The sequence below is a fragment of the Notechis scutatus genome, chromosome 3 (genome assembly GCF_049901735.1).
Source record: "Notechis scutatus isolate UNSWTSFEM ecotype Mainland chromosome 3, rNotScu1.2, whole genome shotgun sequence".
In the NCBI taxonomy this organism is placed as follows: Eukaryota; Metazoa; Chordata; class Lepidosauria; order Squamata; family Elapidae; genus Notechis; species Notechis scutatus.
Window position 1 is genome coordinate 45,502,815 of NC_142011.1, and position 22,856 is coordinate 45,525,670.

The following is a 22,856-nucleotide window of genomic DNA, read 5'->3' on the forward strand; positions in this document are numbered from 1 at the left end:
ACAACATGTGAAATTGATTGTCAGTCAGTGTTGCTACCTAAGTGGACAGTTTGATTTCACATAAGTGCGATTGACTTGGAGTTACATTGTGTTGTTTAAGTGTTCCCTTTATTTTTTTGAGCACTGTGTAATTTTGCTTATGTATTCTGTAAGGTTGTTGTTTTGATTGTGGCAAGGTAGAAGCATGACAACTAATGAAAGAAATACATTTAATGTACCCCCCTTTGGTCAGGCTATAATCATTGTAACCTAAATAAACAAAAGATAGGAAAATACAAACAATAATACAAATGTTTGATGTTGTGAGAAAAGGTTTATCAAAAAAATAGACAACATGGCTGTGAATGACAGTAGGATTCCACCACTTAGTTACATCAAAATGAGAATTGATGTCAGGAGAAATTTTCAAAAAATATGCCAGTCAATGGGGTACTTAAGTATAGAAAAAGGAAAATGGGTGAAGGATGAATAAGGACGAACCAGTAGTTGGATGTGGTGAGAATAAGAATACTGTAGATTGCCAAGATAGAGGTTGCCAACATAAAAAGGTAGAGTGTAATTAATGAAGTTGATATAAAATAGGATTAGTGGACATTGGGCAACAAGGACATGACTTCCTTTTTATCTTGGTATGCAGGCATAGCCTGAAAATGAAACGTTATCAGTCTTTTGTGTATTTCTTTCTGAGCAGCTTTTCTGGAGGTGCTTCCTTAATACAAATTAACAAGCTCCACTCTGTTCATTAGTTGATTTGTATCCTGCAGCCAGTTTGTCCTGATTGTATTCCAGCAACTTGACTTTAAATCAGTTATACCTGAAGGCTTTTGCCTCTTTAACCTGACATAGCACATTCCTGCTCTTGCAAAACCAACAGTCTGTTACAGGAGAAAATATTTTCACATTTAGTTCAAAGTACATTTTTAACAGGTTTTCATTGCAAATTTTGTGGCAGATGTCAAGAAAGTTAAACAGCTAATGTGCCCTATCATTCTCTCTCCCACTCCCCATTTTTCTTCATTTTCAGTTGTCTGGGTTCTTCTTTGTTGCTCATATCTAGTAACCCTAAAGTAAACCAATGTTAGGTATCTCTTATTTTGTGTCTTTAGTTTCACATGCCATTTCTCTGTAGAATGTTGTAGGCCCGCAATGGAATTAGCGATTGCCTATAAACCATTTTATATGCTCCCCCTTTTCACAAGTAGTGACATGGAAAACCAGCGTTTCCCCATTTAAATCCGTTTTCAATTTGCTTTTCTTACACCCGTATTTATCCATTTCATATGGCAGGAAAGGCCTTGTTTTTCAGAAGGAATAAAGGGGGGAGGGGAACCAACGACAGGCCACTTCAATAAGGAGTTTTCTTCACAGAACTTCCTAGTTTCATCTGTGAAAAATGCTGAGGACATGATTTTATACATCACGTGCTGCAGCGCCCACCGGAGTAGATTAAAACACTGCACTTTTCCCAAGTAATCAAGACGCGCTCCGCAAATGCATGCCGGGTGATGTAGTTTTTGGGGCTTTAAAGGGGCAGAACTGCCGCCTGGGTCTCTCACATGACAGCAAGGCGAATGCGGAAAAGAGTTGGCGAAGCGGAGTCAGAAGCCGTGCGAGAGAAGGAAGCGGGCGCGGGAATCCCCTTTAAGTTTTGCCTGCCTTTCCAACAAACGCGCTTTGGTGCTTCATCGGGTGCGGCTGTCTCGCTTTGGTGCACCATCGGGTGCAGAGCCTTTCCTTGTTTCTTTCTCAGAAAGCAAGGTAGGGCGGACGAGTCTTCTCTTGAGTTCTCACCGTCAATGTTCTTATGACTGAGAAAAAGCTTCTGGAAGTGGTATATTTGGTCCCCTCGACCCTAAATTAGAGGTGTGCTTGCACGGAAAGAGGTATTCTTGCAAACGGAAAACCAGGAAGCGACCCTTTCGTGAGTTCCCTGTTTACAGAAACTACAATTGGATGTGCGGAGTTGTTTCTCTCCCCCCCCCCCGTAAATAACTTGAATTGTAGTTTGTTTTTTTCTTCACTTGGTTGACCCCTCAGGAAAGGGAAGAAGAGACAACACCCGCTTCTTTTAATTGGGTTTGGTGACCAGTCATGGTGGGCCATCACGACCACATGTTCAAAGTCTTGATTATTGGTGATGCCACAGTTGGGAAGACCTCGTTAGTCCAGCGATATGCCAATGACAGTTTCAACAAGCACTACAAGTCTACCGTAGGAGGTGAGTTTTCTGGATTTTTCTCAGGGCTGCAGCAAGGAAATTACAGAAACACCTAAAATATTTGGAAAGGAGACTGTGGCCGGGAAAGGGTTTAATAATGTACAGGGTTGTTCTTGTGCACTAAGTTCTTCCCCAGTTGCAAAAATTTGTCTGATGAAAAGACTTGCATTGAAGCTTTACTGCAAGAGAAGTTACTGCTGAAGATATTACCTTATTTCTATAATTCCTGTTTATCTGAATGTTTGTTTTACAATACTTAGTTCCTCTTTGTTGTGGGTTTTCCATCCTTGATATGAAACCCTATTTTTCCTCAATTTGGAAATTACTATGTTGCTAAACTTATCATAGTGAAATGTGACCTTGCTTACTCATAGTCTTAGCAGTCAATTGTTAAATAATTAGTCTGCTTCATAAGCTGTGATTGTGCAGTGTTTTATTGCATAAAAGATAAACTAAACCAAATAGCCATTTTCTATGTTAAAATGGGCTATCTGCTGTGCTCTTCTAATTTCTTTTCTAATTGTCCTGAATTACATGTTTTCTTAAAATCTATAATTCAGATCAAAATATCTATTGCATATATAGAATCTTGGTGTATAATCTCAGTATGTACTTTTGTCAGTTCCACTTAATCCAGCATAAATTCTATTGTGAGGAGCAATATATATGCACACGTGATATATATGTATGTTTGTATTAAAATAGTATATTTTTAGTGAAACTAATAATGAAAAAAAACTACACCTTTAATGCTACATATGTAAATAGGACATCGGAATGTGGGTGCACACATTGAATGAAACAAGGCATTAACTATTTTTAAAGTTTGTTATTCAGGCATTATCAGTATCAGTGATTTGTGTGCAAGCTTTATTGCCAAGAATATGTGATGATTTATACCAAAGTTGCACAAGAGCTAGTTGTGAGATTTCTGAAAGTAGCTACCAAATTAGAATTTTTAATGTGGCTGAGTATTTATTTTTTAAAGTAGATGCAAATGAAATCAAATTTAGTTTGACCAGAATTATGTGCTGGTTAGTAACACACACGGAGCGTATTCCTTGGGAGACTACAGCTCAAAGTGAAATCTTTGCCCTGAAGATACTTTTAACACCCACTCCAATCAATGGTGTAATCATAGCTGCTGACAAACTTTTCTACAGTTACAGCAGCAGGCTAGAGAGGTGAGATCTGGCCTGCCTTAGGTACAAAGCCAGCTGCTGTGATCAGTGAAAAAAACAGTGACAAGCCATTTCTGAAATCTTGCCAAGAAAACTGGAGGGACATCACCACAATATACCAACACATTGTATGACACACATCAGTTTCTTTTCAGCTATTCTGGACTGTCCAGGCAGTCACCAGGAATCCACATTGAATTGAAGGCTAGCTAAATACATACAGTGCATACATATCCTTATATTCTGGCTTCTCTGCCTGTCATCCAACACATTTCACTTATAATTCATCTTTGGCCCAGATTAATATTTAAATCTCCCAAATTCCTTTCTTGAAAGTGATGTTTATGCCACAGAATTGCTGTACAAGAGGAATTGACGGAGATCAGTAAAAAGAGCTCCACTGAAGACATGATAAAGGGCCCAATTTCATTCTTGAAATAGATATTGATCAGTTAAAATGGGTATACTTTGCAAGTTGTGGGGTGGAGTTGTTCCCAAGACTGCCTTGAACTTGAAGTATTACATTTAAATAATAGTCTTTGCTCAGTTAAGTGTTGCTTCCCCTGCATTTTGGGGGGAAATGCAGGATGTTAATAGGCATCCTAAAAGTGTACTTCCTGCAGTTAAATATATTTGTTTTAATCTGAGAGAGGGAAAAGATCACAGAAATTTGTGACTCCAGTAGAGTTGGGTTTGTAGTTGGATTTGGAATTTTGAGAACATGTACCGACCGGTAATAGGTGCTCTTGCAAAACGGCGAATGATCCACTTACAAAATAGTTGCTATAAAATCTTATGAGTTCCAGTGCATTGATTGATTTAGTAAATTTGTGGGATGCACAATCTCATTCATGACTCTGGAAAGCCTACAGTTAAAATTGAATAAAGCCAGTAAAAAAAAAATTTTTTTTAAAAAAATTGCCAGAATACTCCCTCCCTATTCCTACAATATTGTGCTAATGTAAGCTTAAAAGTAGAATTAGTTCATCTGACTGACTGGATTACCTTGCAAGGCTGACATCAATCTTGAAAGTCCAAAAGTATTTCTCCCCTCTTCTTTCTTTTAGGCTCTGGAAAACCAGAGCGGGTCCCTTCCTATGCTTTCCCCTACCTGCTCACAGAGCTGCTTTCAACAATCCATTACCTAGGCTACAGCTCTTCAACCTAAGATCATTCCCACAGACCACTATAGACAGATAAGGATAGTAGAGAGGTGTGATAAAAGAATTCTTTACATTTATATTATGATCAGCACTGCCATGTAATATCAAAGAAGTTAACTGTGTAGCCCTCACACAGTCACAATAACAAAGTGTATACTAGCAGGATGGACATATTCCAGGTATATCCATCTAAGGAGTGTTGACTGATGGACCCCAGAATGAGAGCCTTTTCTCCCATGGCCCCTGCCATCAACCCCCCTGAGTTTGGATTGGTCCCTTCTCTCCGTTGGCCCTCTGTAAGGTCTTAAAAACTTGATTGTGGGCATGTGATAGAGCCGATCTCCTGGCTCTGTGGACAATTGGTTGGACTATGCCTGGCAGCTGTGTGTTTTATTTTAAAATATTGTTTATTTTATGTATCTTATTTTATTGCAACCCACTGAAATGATATGTGGGGATGACTTGGGAGGTGGGACAAAGAAACACAACCAAGGAAATGGTCAGATAAAACACAGCTGAGCCTTTAGAAGGACCGTGAGTGGGGCAAGAGGCTCAGTGGAGACCCTTCCTAATATCTTGAGCTTTAAAGGAGACAGAGTTGGGGAGAGATGTGCAGTACTTTCAGACTTCCAAGTTTCTGTTAATGAAGCTTTATAATAAACTAGAATTAGCTCATCTGATCATGTTCAGGGGTGGGATTCTACTGGTTCTGAACAGTTCTATAGAACCCCTAAGCAATCTCCTTTTGTTTTTTTCCACCCTTAGTACATTCTTGCCAGTATGCCTAGACTTCCTGTTTCTGGAGCTTCTGGGGCTTGATTTTCTTAAAGAAGAAGGGTTGTTTTAAGATTTTTACACTGCTGTTGGGGGGAAATACTTCCCTGGACAATCAGCACTTTGAAGAAATAATTGAATAATGAAGCAGAGCTATCAGAAAGCAGCTTTTAATGACAGGGAACCAAGATGAGTGATATTCAGCAAGGCTTCTTGGCTAGCTAGAAAGATTGACATTCAAACATGAGTTTACATACTCTGTGTATGGTTCTCGAGCTGCACAGTGGCAGAGAAAAAGGCAATTCAGAGGGTGATCAAGACTGCCCAAAACATCATTGGCTGCTCAGTCCCCTCTTTGGAAGAACTGTATAGGAATAGACGTAAGAGGAAGATACTTAATATATTGAATGACTCCTCTCATCCAGGACATCAGCTCTTTGAACTATTACCATTGAGAAGGAGATTTAGGGTATTAAGAACAAGGACGACCAGATTTAAGAACAGTTTTTATCCAAGTACAGTTTTGAGTTTGAATGCAGGGTCATAAGATTTTTGTGGAATTAAATGGCTGAGAGTAATGGGGTATTTACATTTTTAAATTGCATAGAGATGATTGTATGGTTGGTTGTGTTTAGTTTAATTTTTTTCTTTTTAGTGGTGTTTGTCCAGTTTTTACTTTGTGGAAGAGCACCTCATTTCGTTGCACCCGCTTGCGAGTGTAATGACAAATAAATTCTTATGTCTTATGTCTTATGTCTTTCTGAGTTTTGGTCTAAAACTGGTTTTTGGTGAAGGTTAATTCTGTGCTTGGTGATGTTTAATCCTGTGTTTATTGATGGGATAATTTTCCCTATTCAGCTTCAACAAGCAACAGCTACTTGAATTTTTTCCTGCCTCATGGTTTCTTTTTCTATCTGGGGAGGGGTGTCTTCCTTCACTGCTTTAGAGGTATCTGGCACTGTCCTTTTGGGATGTACTTCCAAGAGGCAGGATACAAGCTTGGCACTGATTTTTTTTACTGCCTTTCTGGGGGATGTGTGACCTTTCCTTAAATCTGGATGATTCCTTAGGATATCTTGTGAGATGAGTGAGACCAGCTGGTATCTTTAAGTGGTGCAAATGGATCTAAGGATTGCTTCTCTTGGGTGTGCTCTTTTTGGAGATCTTAAATGACCTCTCTGCTAAAGGGTTTCACTTTATGATCAAGAGTTGGCTGCTGATAGTTATCACTGCAATTTAACTATTTTAATCCTCCAAGATGCTCTGGCACCCTGCCTGATTTGTAACTCTGGCTTGCAGGTATTTTTAATCTAATGATTGATATTTAGGACAGCTTTTTGCAAGCAAAGAAGCTTTTTGTATTTTTGTACAGGTAATCCTTGACTTACAACAGTTCATTTGGTGGCCACTCAAAGTTACAGTTACACTGAAACAAGTGACTTATGACCATTTCTCACACTTATGACTGTTGCAGCATCCCCACTGTCATGAGAGGCCAGGAGAGGAGAAGTGCCCCTTGGCAAGAGTGATGTTGAGTTGGCCACACCCACCCAGTCACATGATCACCAAGCCACACCCACCAACTAAGTCCACAAAACCGGTTGTTAAAAAAATTGAATCCCACCCCTGATCATGTTCCCTATGTGGTCTAACTTGTAAGGCTGGCAGCTAGCTACAGCCACACAAAAGTGAGATGAGTATTTATATAAATCAAACACATAATACATATAAACTTTTACCACTATTTGGGAAAATAGTATAGATTTTCCCTAGGAACATTCAATGCGCTTGCTGAATCCTTCCTACCTACTTATTCATCTGTCTTTCCTTATCTAATTAGAGGTAGCACACTTCTGAAAAAAATGTGGTTCTGCACTAGAATGTTTTTAAATTTTACTTGTCTTATAAGACAAGTCACAAACATAATAAGTCACAGCTGATCTAAGTTTTTCTGGAAAGATTCGTGTGTTAATATTTAAATAGAAGACTTATTTAATCACTCATAGAAACAATGGTGCTTAAAGCAGATAAGATTGCATTGCTACACTTATTGTGTACTGATGGAGGAAGAATGTTGCAATGCCAAATAAGTTGTCTTGAGAAATGTGCAGCTTTTACCTCAAAATAAATCAGAAATATGTGCTGCTGCCAATAATTGGGGTCATTTTCAAATGTATTCCATTTAAAATCAGTGCCATTCAAACTATTTCTATATGGTGAATACATCCCTTTCTGTTAAAATTGCTTACTATACTCCAGCAATTTTAAGAACCAGATGGTTGTGCTGCAGTGAACAGTGCCCATATAGTTTAAAGCTCTCTTTGTGAAGAGGAAATACAGTTAGGGGCTGTTTGTTTTCACTGTTCTTCAGTATAATTTACAAAGGTTTTCCCCATGAACACAGAAGTGCTGTGGCTCATGCAATAGACAATGTATTTTAGAGTGTCTATACACAGAGGGTGATCAGCATTGATGCACAGTGTGAAAGAAAGTACTCTTAAGCAATAAGTGTCATTTGCTTTTTCCTCTCTCATGTTCTGTATTTGCTTTTAGTGGATTTTGCTCTGAAGGTGGTGCAATGGTCAGAGTCTGAGACAGTGAGGTTACAGCTATGGGACATTGCTGGTAAGTTTCAAGGAGTTATCTGCTTTTTGTTGTTGTTGCTTCTCAGCCTTTTTTAGAGTAACTGTACTTACCTTGCTTGTTCAGCTCTCTTAAACAACCTAACAATTAAACTATTCTATAGGAGGAAATCATATAATATTCCACTTAAATGTTTATGTCTTGTACCTCTTTTGAGGTCTCTGTAGGTGGCAGCACCTGACCAATTTTGACTGCTATGGAAGCTAAGTAGGCTTAGGTCGGGTTAGCATTTGGATGGGAGAACTGGATTGAATAGACTGTAGTCTAATTTGGGAGGTCAAATCCCAGAGAGAGAGTTTCATTTTCATTTGCAGGTTGTGTGTGCACATGCGTGCTTTTGAGTCAGTTTTGATTCCTGATGACTACCCACGCAAGTCCCTGAAAGAGTGACTGGTTCAGGGTCACCAGCTGGATTCATGCCTAAAAAGACATTTTTTTTATTGCATTTTATTTCCATGCGCACTTACTTGAAGTTAAATATGAGTAAACTTTTTGAAAAAGGCAAAGTCAAGAAATAGCTACAGTAAGGATTCCAGGAATGTTCTTTACAGCTAATTCTTGACTATTCAATTAACGATGGCTCAAAGTTATGATGGCCTCAGAGAAAGTGACTGACAACCCTTCCTCAAAGTTACAACCATTGCATCACCCCCACAATTGCTTGATTGATTCAGCTCACATTTACAAAGTTTGAAGCAGCTTGCATATAGATTACTGTGATTTCTTACCTTCCCAGGCAGCTTCTGACAAGCAGTCAATTGGGGAAGCCAGATTCGCTTAACAAGTGCTTAATGACCATAATAAAAATGTTCATAAAATCAGGTCCAATCAGGTGATGACTCAACGACTGAATCACTTAGTGACCAAAATTCCGATCCAGATTGTGGTTGTAAACTGTATTATTGTTCAAACAACAAAATCTATCCTTTTCTATCTACCATTGCCCCTGCCCTGTCCAATACTCTTCCCCCAGAAGTGAGGTGGGCCTCCATTCTCTTGGCCTTCTGTAAATATGTAAAACTATGGCTCTTTTCCCATGTTATATGTATGTTTGTTTATTCTACAGATAGTTAGAATTTCCTTTTTCTTGTATTAAAAATGGCCATCAAAGTATAGCTTTTGAGCCTAGAACAGGTGGAAGCAGCTAGAGCAATATGGCTGTTTCAAAAAGGTAAGTATACTTAGATAGTAGACCATCAGAAAATTCCAGAACTCTAGATAAACTCCAAAAATTGGGGGGGGGGGGGGACGACGACAAGCCACTTCTGCACAACTGGTGTGAAAATTTCATGCATGCATACATGTAGTTGTGAAGTGTCAAGCTTGATTTGAGAGTCTCTTCCTTTTGACAAGTTTGGTAGGTCTGTGAGAGGTTTCTAGTGGCCACTTGTGACCTTGAAGTTCAAGCATCTCTGCTTGGTGATCCAATGAGACAGACATATACTTAACATAAAAGTGTATTTTGAAGCAAATGCTTAGCCTAGGAATTGGTTTTGATTCTAGGTTTTGGGGGGAGGGGGGAATTGAAAGTCAAATGCCCTTGCCCAATATAAGAAATCGCAATCTTTTAATTTATTAAAAACCACTGTGATTTCTCAGTAGATCATAATCTGTCATTTCCCCAGCCTGGCAGGCATAATACTTATTCATTTAGCACATTATGCATTATGGGCCAATAAAAGCACATTTAATAGTATGAAAAGCCTCCATTTTTCTTCGGATTATCTCTGATTATATTTGGATTGATTGAGAAAAGTTTAATGTGAAATACTAAAGATAAAACCCTGAAACAGTTGAATCAGAAAATATTTGCTTTAAGATAATGATTCAATGTTTCTCATTTAACATGCAGGTCAGGAACGTTTCACATCAATGACTCGACTGTATTACAAGGAGGCAGCAGCTTGTGTCGTCATGTTTGATGTCACCAATTTTAGCACATTCACCAGTTGCCAGAAATGGAAACAAGATTTGGATAGCAAGGTGAAACTGCAAGATGGAAGTCCTATCCCTTGTCTGCTATTGGCTAATAAGGTAAACAAATACTGACTTACTAGAACTTGTGGATTACTATAAGAGACTGTAGGTATGCACTGTTACTTCATCATAGAATCATATAAGCTTTTGAGGAGATGGCATACAAATGGATGCATACATTTAGAAAGAGAGAGAGAGGTTACCATGTTTTTCTGTATATCACTGTGGTGTGTGTGTCTGTGTGTTTTTACTGTTCAGAGATAAAAAAAGAATATGTGGATCTCTGGAATGGATGAGTCAAGGAAGGGATTCCATCAGAAAAGGATTTCATTAAAAAAAAGCAACCACCTGTGGAGGATGCAGATGTGATGTGATGTTAGACTAAACACTAAAGGCTAAAGGAGTAATGTAAAAATTGTGGATGATTAAGTGACTCAGTGTCAGTTCTTAGCATCCACATAGATAGGTAAATTCTTGTGCAAAGCACTCCTGGGTCTGTAAAACTGGATTGCTCAAAGACTTGGCATTAAGTTGCTGCATGTATTGGGCAAGGGATAGGGCTACATCCTCTCAGTGGGATGCAGTTCCAGGGAAGGAAAGGTGGGGTAGAAATGATCTTCTAAGATGCTTCAGTTGTGACTGGGCAAGTGGACAGTAAGTTACGATTGCCAAGTTGGGAGTCCTGCTGAGTCCTGCTCATTGTGTTGCATGGCAGCATTTTTTTTCTGAACTTTTGAACTTCATCTCAGATCTGGGCTTTGTTGGAAATTCAGGCATTTTGTGTGTTTGAGCATTCCTGAGTTGGAATTTAACTGAGCAAGGGTTAGTGAAATAGATTTTATAACTAACAAAAAGAATGTTATGTACAGGAATACATCATAAGATTAGGCAAAGCTTAGCACTTACTAGCCACATGGTGTCATAATAAAAGCTATAAACAAACTGCTAAGGTAGGTGCTATCAAACAAGTTCAAATGCTATCTGAAAGAGGACTATTTTATGATCTGAAACATCAGAGTAGGCACACACTAAACCTTAAAGGGGAAGCTATTCCAGAAGAAAGGGACTAAAGCTCTAAAAATCAATCTCCAGGTCCCAGACCTCTTTTTTTTTTTTTTTTAAGTTTTCTTCCCTTATGTAGGTCAGGCAGATTCTACGTGAAGAGGTCGGCCCCACAGTTAAAGGCCCAAGTGATAAAGGACTGGATAGATGTTTACCCAGCATCTTGAATTGGCTTAGAAACCTATCAACAGCCAGAATAATTCGCCATAGATGTCATTCTTTTAAACTGGCTAATGCCAATTAGAAAATGAGGTGCTGGGTTCTATGCCAGTTAGTATAACTTGGGCTAAGAGAAGGTACTATAGCCTAATGTCTGGAGGGAGATCTGAATTGGGGATGTTCATGTTATAACCCAACTAAATTTCAGTTTGAATTTTTAAATCAACACAGGCAGAAAAGCATACATTCTATGAATTAAATCTTGAGCATTATATGTTAGAAAGAACTGGTAATATAAGTGTTTTATGTTCAAAATCCTTAAGTCAAAGATGCACACAGAAACATTCTGGTACTGTACAAATTTCCTGCTTAATTTTAGTTAAGTTTAATTTTCTTGCCAAATTAATATGACAGACTGCTTTAAGCAAATGTTTGGCTATTTTTCAAAACTCTAACTTAATTAGAGTTGATTATCCAACACTAAAAAAACCCAAAATACAATAGCTATTTATTGAATTACAGCTAAAAGAGAAATGCTCTCAGGGTTACATGTTTTCTTTATTCAGTTGAAATAATTTAGTACATTAATGGTGTTGTTTAATATGATTCTGGGATCATTGTATACCACGATAGAGCCACATTAGAGTGCTATTTTATATTCACAGAATATAAATTAAATCTGTCCACAACACATTGATTTCAATTTTGGGGGCGCAATTTTCTCTCTCCTTGACAAATTAGATAATTTCCCTTCTGATCACTAAAAAGAGGTAGATTTTCTTTAATTGCAGAATGGACATGAATACTTCACAGCTTACCTTGCTGGTGCAATGTTGAACTAAAGATGTGTTTTATAATTAAATGTATTTAATTAAATGTAATTATATCTTGCAATTTAACAATAGTGAGAGAGAAAAAACTGTGCTCAATAATTGTTTTCACAATGAGTTTTACATTGCTGAATTCTTTTTCAGAGTGATCTTTATCCATGGGCTATGACTAGAGAAGAAATTGACCAATTCAGCAAAGAGAATGGCTTTACTGGTTGGACTGAGACATCTGTCAAGGAAAACAAAAATGTAAATGAGTCAATGAGGTAGGGAAAATTGAATGTATAAATGTTTGTCAAAAGAAGTTGAGCATATTTTTCCTTTATGACTGTGTTAAGTAGTAGTATCAAGTAGTACTGCAGATATGTTTAATTTCTCCAAGTAGGATGTATTTCAGCTAAGATTGGAATGAGAACTAGCACAAAGATCAAGGTTAATTTATACTGAGATGACTGCCATTGCTATAGCCTATAGCTGGAGTGTAATGTCTAATCTCTAACAGTAAGAGGCAATAAATTGAAAAACAGCATAACACAAAAACAATAGTATATGCCTAGTCTTAATATTTATGCACTTGTTTTGAATGATTTTTAACTCTCATTGGTGTTCAGCAATCCTATCATTAGTCAGTGAGTATCCCAGAGTTATGGGATATCTGACCCGTAGTTCTGTTATTAAAGATGTTATATAAACAGTATAGTGCAGATTTCCAAAATTACACTTTTATTATTTACTCATATGGAAGAGATTCAGAATAGAGAGGTTACAAAAATAAATGGAGACTTACTCTTTTTTGAGATGCTATCAAATGATTGCTGCAAGTTTTGTGGGTAACTCAGTTTTCCCTCTTCCTAGGGTCCTTATTGAAAAAATGATGGTCGCAACTTGGCCAGGTGATAAAGACATGTCTGTTTCAGGCCACGGGGACTATATCAATCTGAAAGATGAATCCACATCCAACTGGGGTTGCTGCTAACTATATTTGCCTCTTCATCTGACCAGAAGTCTAAAGTGCCATTCAGACAAATCTATATACTTTTTAAAGCACTCACAAATTCTCTCCTTGCACTGTTGAGAAAATGAAAAGGCAATCCTCATTCTAGCAGGGACAATGGAAAATACTGTCTTAGGTACTTATGAACCACAGTGTACACTTTCCCCATTCCATTCAGCATTGCCTCATCAGCTTCCTCAAGGATGAAGGATCTTCGGCAGATTTCAGCTCCTGACAGTTAAAAGAAGATCTCCACTACTCTTGATCAAAAATACCACTGCAGGGAGTATGGGTATTGGGATCTTTCAAATATCCAAAAGCCTAGCCTGAGGAATCTTGTGTTTGACAGTTTATCCACTAAGTCTTCCTCTACTCACATTTAGCACAGACTTCTTTTCACAAGTCTTTTGTGGAAAGAGGCTTTGGACTGCCTTGTGACGCAGCTGCTGAATCCTCTTACTGCAGCTTTTCTTGAAGTGCCATTTTTGGCCCATGAGAAATCATTTGGTACTTTTGTCTTTTTCGCCAATAATGTTATGTCTAAACCTAGGAAAATTCTATGAACTCTGACCATTTTTGTCTCTGCTTTTATGTTAGGCATGCAGTTGTTAAGCTCTTTCTTGAAGTTATTGTATTAGAGAGCCAGCAGTGAAGAGAGGCTAAAGCCATAAACTTCATTGCACTGATACACCTTAACTTACACTGATACAACTTAATGCACCAGCCATATTTTTAGTCTTTATAACCCTTTCTCTTGCAGGATCTTATCTGCCTCTTTTCAGATTCTGATGAATTACTTGTCTTCAGCCATCCAACTTCTTAGTTAGATAGCCAGCATGGTAGGCTGTTTGAAAGGCCACCTACTGGTTTAGTGATCTGAGGAACAAAACAAAATAAAGAGCATAGCAGGACAAAAGCTAAAGTTAAAATATTTCCGGTGGCTTTTATTTTTATTTTTTTATATAAAAAGTAGTAGGAATTAACCCAATTTTGCTGGGATTATTAGCTGGCAGCCTTCTGTTTTTGGTGAACATACTTAGGTTTTTATAAATTGGTCAGTTCATAGTTCAAAGAGGCTGACATTGCAAAATTGTCATAAATATTGAAGCATTTGAATTTTTAATATTCATTTTTAAAATGGTCAGGGAAGTGCGGTGCTTAAGAGTAAAATATTCTGGGGAGGAAAAAGATCAAAAGTTATTGGGAGGACTGATTGCAAATTGATCTTTTGTTATCTGTAATGTTTCCATCTTGGCTGTGCTAACACAACAGCAAGGCCTGAAAAGCCTTAAAAAAGGTACTTTGTAAGGTTGAACCAGTCCTTCCAGAAGACTCCCAATGACTGTTTCAAGGGCTTTCCCATACTCCCTTTATGTGTGCATCCATCGGCATTTTATTTGCGGTCAATCTGAGCAAAGTTATGCACTAACAAATTGGGAAAGCTCTTGCACTTAAGAACTTAAATTCAGTTCTTTTAAACGGTTCTAAGCTGTGTAGTGGGTGGGTTCTATATCAGCTTCTCTATGTATCAGTGTGCATTTTCTAGAGATGATATCAATTCCAGGGGCCTTCTGTTACAACTGCAATGACATGATTTTTACATTTATATCCCTTTCTTAATAACAACCTCTTTACCTCTATCTTTTTAAAGCAATTTTGTACTGTATCAGAAACATGCTGTAGTGATCAGCAAATCAAATTGAACCACTTTTGAGAGTGGCTGAGTAGGTGAACTGCGCTCCCAAAATTTGCTTATTTTTGGGAATAGCATTACTCGGCCCTGTTTTGAACAGGGAAGGGCAAAAGAGCATAATATTCTTCCTACAACATACAAACAATACAAATGTTCTGCCTATTTGCGTTAACATATTGGGAAAAATTCAGCAAACAATTGTGTAGAAAATTTCTCTTCAACATCCATTGGAGAGAATCCTTATGAGACAATCATACTGTTTGTCTGAAAGACAGAAGTAGTTCTTATACCATTTTTGGGAAACAATATATGATGCAAAACTGAATGTATATCCAAATGTAATTGCTGTTAACTAATTGGTCTGAAGATATTCTAGCAGGTTGCACATGTTTTTTTCAAATAGGGTTTCTGGCACAGCATCATTTCCTTTTGATGACAGTAAAACATGGGAATTTAATGGATTACATCTTATGAATTAAACTCAGTTGCAGCTACTTTGACTGACCACAATGGGGAACTTTGTGGAAATGATATAAGATTGATTGATGCTGTGTTATAGTGAGAGGAACATGTATAGAGTTTTTTGTCTGGACTTTTGCACTGTGCTTTTTTTAATCACATGATTTTTCAATTTGCCCTTTTAGACAATAAATAAGCTTTTTAAAAATAAACAAAAATCTCAGATTGTTATTTGCACATATTTATTGGCTCATATATGTTATCTGAAAGCCTCAGTGGTTAGGGAACCAGCAAATTTGCTTTGAGCAATCATGAAAGGATCAACAGGAATGCAAGGTGCATAATTAAAAACAAAGCTACAAGATTTTAAAATAAAGCTTTGCAAAATAACTGATAGTTTGATTATTAATTCTGGTTTGGTCTGATCATAAATCATTTGCAACCCTCTTTTGTGCTAGTCTTATAGATAACATGTTACTTGTTTAAATGTTTTATGCTATATACTTAAAGCAATTGTTCAAAAACAGCACATACACTGCTTACACTTTGTTTAAAGAGCTTCTGTACAAGCTCTTTTGTTCGTTGCAAGTGAAGAGGAAAGCCTTCAAGAGATTAACTTCAATGATAATAACTCTTTTAATTTCTCTAAAGAAAAAATTAATTTTTGCATCAATGGGTAAAGCTTTAAGTGCACAAAAAGGCCTTTGAGTTGATAATGAAATCATTTTGTTCTTATACACTCATTGTGCCTTTTGTAGATTTATCTTCTATCTTTCAAGATTGCTTATACTATAAGCACTTTCTGTACATCTGATATTGCAGAATTAAAAGAAAATGAAATAAAACATTATATACTATCCTATGCCTTCTCTAAAAATGAAACTTTATTTCCCTTGATGATAATTTATCTATGGATAGATTCCATTGCCCATTAGTAAGACACAGTTGCTTTTTATATAAGGAGGTTACTTTCTATATAACGTGGAGGCAACAAGCTTCTGAGCTGGTATTGCAGTTGATTTGAGAGTGAGGAACAGTATCAGTTACAAAATCAGTTTTAGAATAACATCCATACTTCCACAGTTAATGAATATTTGGAAATATCCAAATGTTATTTGCTCACTTTTCCTGATTTATCTACATGATGTCACATGGAAAATAAATTTAGATATAGTAAAATTATGATCTAATCATTGTTTTCTCATTCCTTCTTACAAAATATATAGCATCCACTTGTGGGGACAGACAGACCAGGGGTTTATATACATGCTGCACAAAACATGTAATGGCTATTCTACATGTAACCTCTGAGAAAAATTGAGAAACTATCTTCCAGTAATTAAATTACCATAATCAAATACTTACAAGAAGACAGGTTCCGTGTGTGTGTTAAATAAAATTCTGCCCATACCTTAATGGCTCATGAAGGCAGTTAAAATATCCATATCCTGTCAAGCCCAAAATTGACATATGTGTAGCCATTTTATTTATTATATATTCCTTTTCTTTCTTTCTCTTTGCTGGTTATGGGGAGAAGGGTTTCGGGCTTCTCAACATTCTTAAGGTGGAAGGAGTGGAGATAAGAGTTGTTTAGGCTAGGTGTTGTTTCTTCCCATAGGAATGAAAGCTGACCCTGCTGAGACCTGGAGGTGGAGATGATGACACCAGATAACGTTGATTTACTTCTATTGGAGAATGTGACTTTTAGGGGTTGTTTCTAACTTCCAATATTATGTGGTGTAATTCCAGGTTGTGTCAGATCCGGAATTACAACAGACTGGGCGTTGGTTCTTACCTGATACGCCCTTTCTCGACGAGCCGCGAGGAGCATCCAGAGAGTGGGAGGTGCTGCAGAGACTTCTCCCACAGGCTGAGCTTTAATTGAGGAACGCTCCACCTCCTCCACGTGACTCCGTGCAGCGTTCCCCAGTTTTTGCGAGGACGAGAAGAAAAAAGCTATGTACTCATCCTAACTAACTAGTGGATCCTTGGCTGAAACAAGATTCCCCACCAGACGGAGAAATTAGGGTGGGGCTGGATGCTCCTCACGGCTCGTCGAGAAAGGGCGTATCAGGTAAGAACCAACGCCCATTCTCCCTCGAGCCGCTCGGAGCATCCAGAGAGTGGGACATACCAAAGCTTGGCAGTCCTACGGGAGGGACTCCGTCTGGGTTGGAAGCCCCTCCGGGTCGTCGATGACCCTCTGTAGGACTTGTCTGCCAAACGAGGCCTCCGCTGAGGCATATACGTCTATCTTGTAATGCCTAATGAAGGGAGACGGGGAAGCCCAGGTAGCTGCCCGGCATATGTCAGTGATTGGAGCCTGGGTGGCCCAAGCTGCCGAAGTAGCTGCACTCCTGGTGGAATGTGCTGTTATTCCACTGGGTGCAGGCAGGGATTGTGACAGGTAGCATCTGGAGATAGTTGCTCTGATCCAGCGACCGATGGTTGAAGGGGATACTTTGTGACCTAATGTCTTGGGCTGAAAGGAAAGGAATAGGGATTCCGACCTCCTCAAGGGTTGTGTGCGCTTAATGTAGATGCGCAGGGCCCGTCTCACATCTAGGGTGTGCCAAAGGATTTCCCTGTCCCTCGAGGGTCTGGGGCAAAAGTTGGGAAGAACTAGTTCCTGCGCCCTGTGGAAGGTTGAGTTGACCTTGGGTAGGAAGGTAGGGTCGGGTCGAAGGACCACCCGGTCGGCGTGAAAAACGCAGATGTCCTTTCTGACTGATAAGGCTGCGATTTCCGATTCTCGCCAGGCCGATGTAATGGCCACCAGAAACACCACCTTAAATGTTAAAAACTGAAGAGTGGACTCCCTTAGAGGTTCAAAAGGGTGCCTTGTGAGTGAAACAAGGACCTTATTGAGGTCCTGTGGTGGTCTCCCATGGAAAGAATGAGACACAAACGTGTGTACTCGGGATGGAAGCCCAGAATAATTTCTAATGCTTCCTTTTATTGAGAATTTTGTACATAGTAAGCATTCACATTGTGGATTACAATAATTAGATATAGTACATAGAATTGTTTATACTTGTCTGAGCTGCTTAATTGTTTCTGGTGTTTGCTTTTAATTTCCTTGTTTTATCTCAGTGACCTTTAGGCAGACATGTATGTATAAGGTCTTAGATTAATCATTACCCAATACTCAAGTCAAAGTTTTATTCCCACATCTCCCATTTTAGTTTTTTGATGATCGCGGATGCCTCGGTAGCTTTTCGCCATCTGCAACAGCAATTCTCCTTCCGTAGGCTTCACCTGACACATTCCTAAAAGTCCAGGGAGACATTGGATACAACAGCATACACAAAGAGAAAGTATAAAAAGCAATATCACTCCAGCGATTAGGTGACGAATCCATGAACCATCTGGCAACCAGGACCAAAGTGCAGACCACACGTCCAGTCCCTCGTCCTCCGATTGTAATGGATTCTCATTCAGGGTTTGTTCCATATGCTGTATAGTAGCTGTAATGTTTGGAGAATAATCAGAGATATACATGCAACAATGCGTATGAATCACAGCGCAAACTCCCCTTGCGCAGCCAAAATAGTGTCCACCGCATATCTGGTTTGCAGGACAAAGTCAAGGATTTTTCCTTGCTCTTTTTCAAGCAGCTTTAGCATTTTAATGGTGTCTTTAAACATAGTAACTGTCCAATTGTTTAAACGATGTAAATCTCTATAGTTCATCATGACTCCTAAAGGAGGAATAACTCCCCTTGATATCTGTGTCCAGTAGTCATGAGTCAAAACAGAGTTTACTTCCGTTGCGGAACGCGCATTGCGGATATGAGCAGTCCCCAAAGATTTTTGAATGAAATGAGATGGGATTACTTTCCCAAAGGTGCAGACCCCTTTCCATCGTGCTGGCATGCGATCATAGGCCATCCGTCCACACAGCAACCATAGATTTGCTTCCAAGAGATGACCAACCGTATTTGGTTCAGCATAGATTAATTGTGCAAAGGATTCCATTAACATAGCCAAATAAGTGGATGATGGTGCGTATTTCCCATTCGCACATTTGTACAACTGGTTTTCTCTCGTGGTGGGACAACATGTGGCAGGAATATATGGACACCTATTTTCATTGATCAAAGATGTGATATCATATCGAGAAATGTTATGTACAAAGTAAGTGAGATTTTTAGTTTTCATGTCATTCAAATAAACCCGACTTCCATTGCTAATAACAATTGTTTTGTTGCAAAATGGATATGTCCCCAAGTAAGTCATATTTTCTACTGTCTCATTGTGGGTCCAGCAGATACCCGCCACCTCTTGGATCCGGCTTCCAAGGTGTAAGGTATTTATGTTACTTTTAGTCCAACTGCTAGACCACGTCCCTGAACAACCATAACATTGTCCTTATACCAGTCAGCTTCGGCCAGAGGTACTGCAGCCATTGGAAGCCCTGATGTTTTGTGAGTTGGCATGTGCATACATATCCAACAATCAGTTTTATTATGAAGGTTTGCTAGCTTCCCCATGTCCTGGATCAACATGTTTTTTTTTTTCATTCCCCCAAATCCATCCCCTTGCCCCTTTGGCTGATGATAAGGACGCACACAGCGAGCAGGAACCCAAACAACTGTCCCCTCATCTTCAACAGCAGCGTATCCTCTGCCCCAAGTTATCAGTGGGACAGGTCCTCTCCACGTTGGATCTGGTAGTCTCCTATACCGAACTTTCGGTCTTGGCGTACCTGCAGAAGGGGAGCAAGCAAAATGCCTACTGGCTGCCGTAGCAGCTGTCATGTTTAGAAAATTTAAAGTATATAAAGTAATATTAAGAATGTTTTGTATGTAAGGCAAACCATATCCATCCACTTCCCCCGTTTTTGTTTTTATATGAGGGAGTGTTATACGGACTAGAAGTTGGCTCAATGTGTCCTAATTGTAGCTGCTCAGCTACCAATTGATGTAAAGCTGTAAGCTTTTCTTTTGGAAGTGGCCATTGGTCAATCCAGACTGGCTGAGAGGTTAACAATTGCAATTTTTCCATTATCCAATAACAATTTTTGTGCGAAATTGTGACAGCAAATCTCTACCCCACAAGTTTATATGCAAGGGCAACACAAGAGGTTGAATCCTTGCAGTCTCACCAGTTTCTCTATGCAATGCCTTCAACCAATGTACACTACTTCTTGCAAACTGCATACCACCCACTCCACGAACAGCCGGAGAGTCCTCAAGTGCTCATTCATTTGGCCATTCCTTTTGGCGTATCACAGAGACATCTGCTCCGGAATCTATAAGGCCAGAAAATGATTTTTCTTGAATTTCAATTGTCATTTTTGGTTGGTCTGTAGTCAAATTTTTTGTCAGCGCTACCAATTCTGCAGCAACTGGAGAACTGGCCATTTCAGTGGACCCAAAACCGCCAGTTCGTGGGATCCCAATTAAAGGATTCATAGGAATGTATGGAAGCAATAATAACTGGGCAATAGATTCACCGGCCATTAATGATGTAGGAGTATCAGTGTACAATTGTATCTTAATAACCCCTTTATAATCTTGATCAATAACCCCTGGAATAACAAAAAACCCTTTTTCTGATGCAGAAGACCTGGGAAGTACCAATCCCACTGTTTTTTCTGGCAGTGGCCCATGCAAATGAGTGTCCTCAATGTACACTTGATTAGGAAAGGTCACATTAATTGAGTTCAACATTTTTAAACTCAAACCTGCACTCCTAGTAATTGCAGGCAATGCTTTTGTGACAGCCTTGGGAGCGGGGCTTGCTGCACGCCCCAAATTTAGTTTCCCGAATTTTGGTTCTGATCAGAGCGACATTGATTTGCCCAATGAAACCCTTTTTTGCATTTTGGACAGACTGGTTTCGGGCAGATGTCCCTATTTTTATTTTTGTTAAATGCCATTCCCCCCCCCCCCCCAGGGGCATGGCACTGAGCTTTAAAATGGCCAGGTTTCCCACAATTAAAACATTTCCCTGTAGGTTTCATCCCTTTTTGTAATGCCATAGCCAAAGTCTCCATGTTGTAAGCCTGAGAACCCACCACTGCACATGCCTTTAACAGATCAGCCAGAGTAACCTCACCTCTAGCCACCAAAGGCTGTAAAATACGCTTGCAGTCAGCGTTTGCATTTTCAACTGCCAATTTCAGCAAAAGTTCTTTTGCATCTTCCTCATTAGAGATTTGCCTGGTAATAGCCAATTGTAGCCTTTCCACAAAATCTTTGTAAGACTCAGATGCTGTTTGCTTAATTTGAGAAAAAGACTGTGCTGGGGTTCCCACATCCTGGATGCGGGACAATGCCCCAAGGACAGCTGCCATAACCACTGGAAATACGTGATCAAGCAAATTAGCAGCTTGATCAGCAGTGGATTCAAACAAGCCTGCCCCATAGATTTGGTCTGGCTTATACAGCCCCCCTGAATTCCTTCCCCTAGTGATAGCTTCCCTTTGGTATTCTGAGTCAAAGACCACATACTGAGTAGAACTCAATATCATTCTCATTAAATCTTTCCAGTCATTAGGAATCATGCGTGAGGTAGCCAAACTTGTCAGGAGCCCCTTTGTAAAAGGACTTTGAATACCATAATCTTTAACTGCTTTTTTAATTTCCCTAAGAACAGCTAAAGGAATCGGAACCCATTCAGTTTGCAGATTACCTTGAGCATTTATTTGCCTATTAACTGGAAACAAATTCATCTGGGGAATCTCGTCAGGCTCTAATTTCCCTTCATTGAAAGCCTGATGCATCATTGCTTGAACTTTCCCCATTTGTGATTGGATTTTCTCCTCTACAGGCGTAAGCGCTGTTGGGGTTGAGAAGGCATATTCCAATTTAGAAATTGGGGGGTGCAACGCAACTCCTTCATAAGGAGGAGGTTCTACTAAAGTTTTTAAAAGAGGTTGTTGCTGGGTTTCTAAAGCAGTCATAACAACCTTCCAATATATCAAAATTTCAGCTGTTGCCCGTGGCTCTTCATGAAGGATAGTTCCAATTCTCCTCCACGTGTCTAACTTAAAGATCCCTTCTCAGAGTACCAGGGACATTGTCGCCAGATCTCTTGCAGCAGCTCTCTCACATTACCTTTTGAAAGAACTATTTGCTCCCCCCCAGAGGGTTTAAAGATAAAGAAGTTTGTCCTGACTAACTTCAGCAGCTCACTAACATGCCGTTCCTGTGGCTGAGAAAGTTTTCCCCCCATGTTCCCTGAAAAAAATTCTATTGTCCAGCAATAGTTAAGTACGTACTTTACCTATTCCAGGCAAGGAAACACGGAGGTCCCGACACATACCACCTGCAGTGGATCACATCGGGGTCACCACTTGTGGTGGTCTCCCATGGAAAGAATGAGACACAAACATGTGTACTCAGGATGGAAGCCCAGAATAATTTCTAGTGCTTCCTTTTATTGAGAATTTTGTACATAGTAAGCATTCACATTGTGGATTACAATAATTAGATATAGTATGTAGAATTGTTTATACTTGTCTGAGCTGCTTAATTGTTTCTGGTGTTTGCTTTTAATTTCCTTGTTTTATCTCGGTGACCTTTAGGCAGACATGTATGTATAAGGTCTTAGACTAATCATTACCCAATACTCAAGTCAAAGTTTTATTCCCACAAGGTCCCAGTAGGATACCTGTGAACAGTCGGAGGGCAGAAGTTGGTGGCTCCTCTGAGGAAAGCCTTAACCCGAGGGTGGTGGGAGAGGGAACCAAAGTTG

At 39.2% G+C, this 22,856-nt stretch overlaps 1 protein-coding gene across 4 annotated transcripts; it reads left to right on the forward strand.

The window, feature by feature from the left end:
• The first annotated feature begins 1,554 nt into the window (after positions 1-1,554).
• On the forward strand, positions 1,555-16,014 carry RAB29 (RAB29, member RAS oncogene family). Of its 4 annotated transcripts, none has more exons than XM_026676794.2 (6): positions 1,576-1,921; positions 2,038-2,218; positions 7,890-7,961; positions 9,832-10,013; positions 12,152-12,273; positions 12,863-16,014. In XM_026676794.2, exons 2-6 carry the CDS (start codon positions 2,092-2,094, stop codon positions 12,981-12,983), a joined length of 624 nt encoding a protein of 207 aa, XP_026532579.1. In that variant the 5' UTR covers positions 1,576-1,921; positions 2,038-2,091; the 3' UTR covers positions 12,984-16,014. The 4 variants fall into 4 exon arrangements, with proteins under 4 accessions (XP_087815781.1, XP_026532579.1, XP_026532581.1 ...); XM_026676796.2 differs by having other exon boundaries at positions 1,576-1,758; XM_087959656.1 differs by having other exon boundaries at positions 1,590-1,921; positions 2,005-2,218; positions 12,863-15,356.
• Positions 16,015-22,856: the final 6,842 nt, after the last annotated feature.

What these genes read in the sequence shown, in the direction of transcription:
- RAB29 (XM_087959655.1), top strand. Translation starts at nt 2,092, where the DNA reads ATGGTGGGCCATCACGACCACATGTTCAAAGTCTTGATTATTGGTGAT. An exon ending in CTACAAGTCTACCGTAGGAG is followed by an intron (nt 2,219 to 7,889) that starts GTGAGTTTTCTG and finishes ATTTGCTTTTAG; the next exon opens with TGGATTTTGCTCTGAAGGTG. An exon ending in AATGTAAATGAGTCAATGAG is followed by an intron (nt 12,274 to 12,862) that starts GTAGGGAAAATT and finishes CCCTCTTCCTAG; the next exon opens with GGTCCTTATTGAAAAAATGA.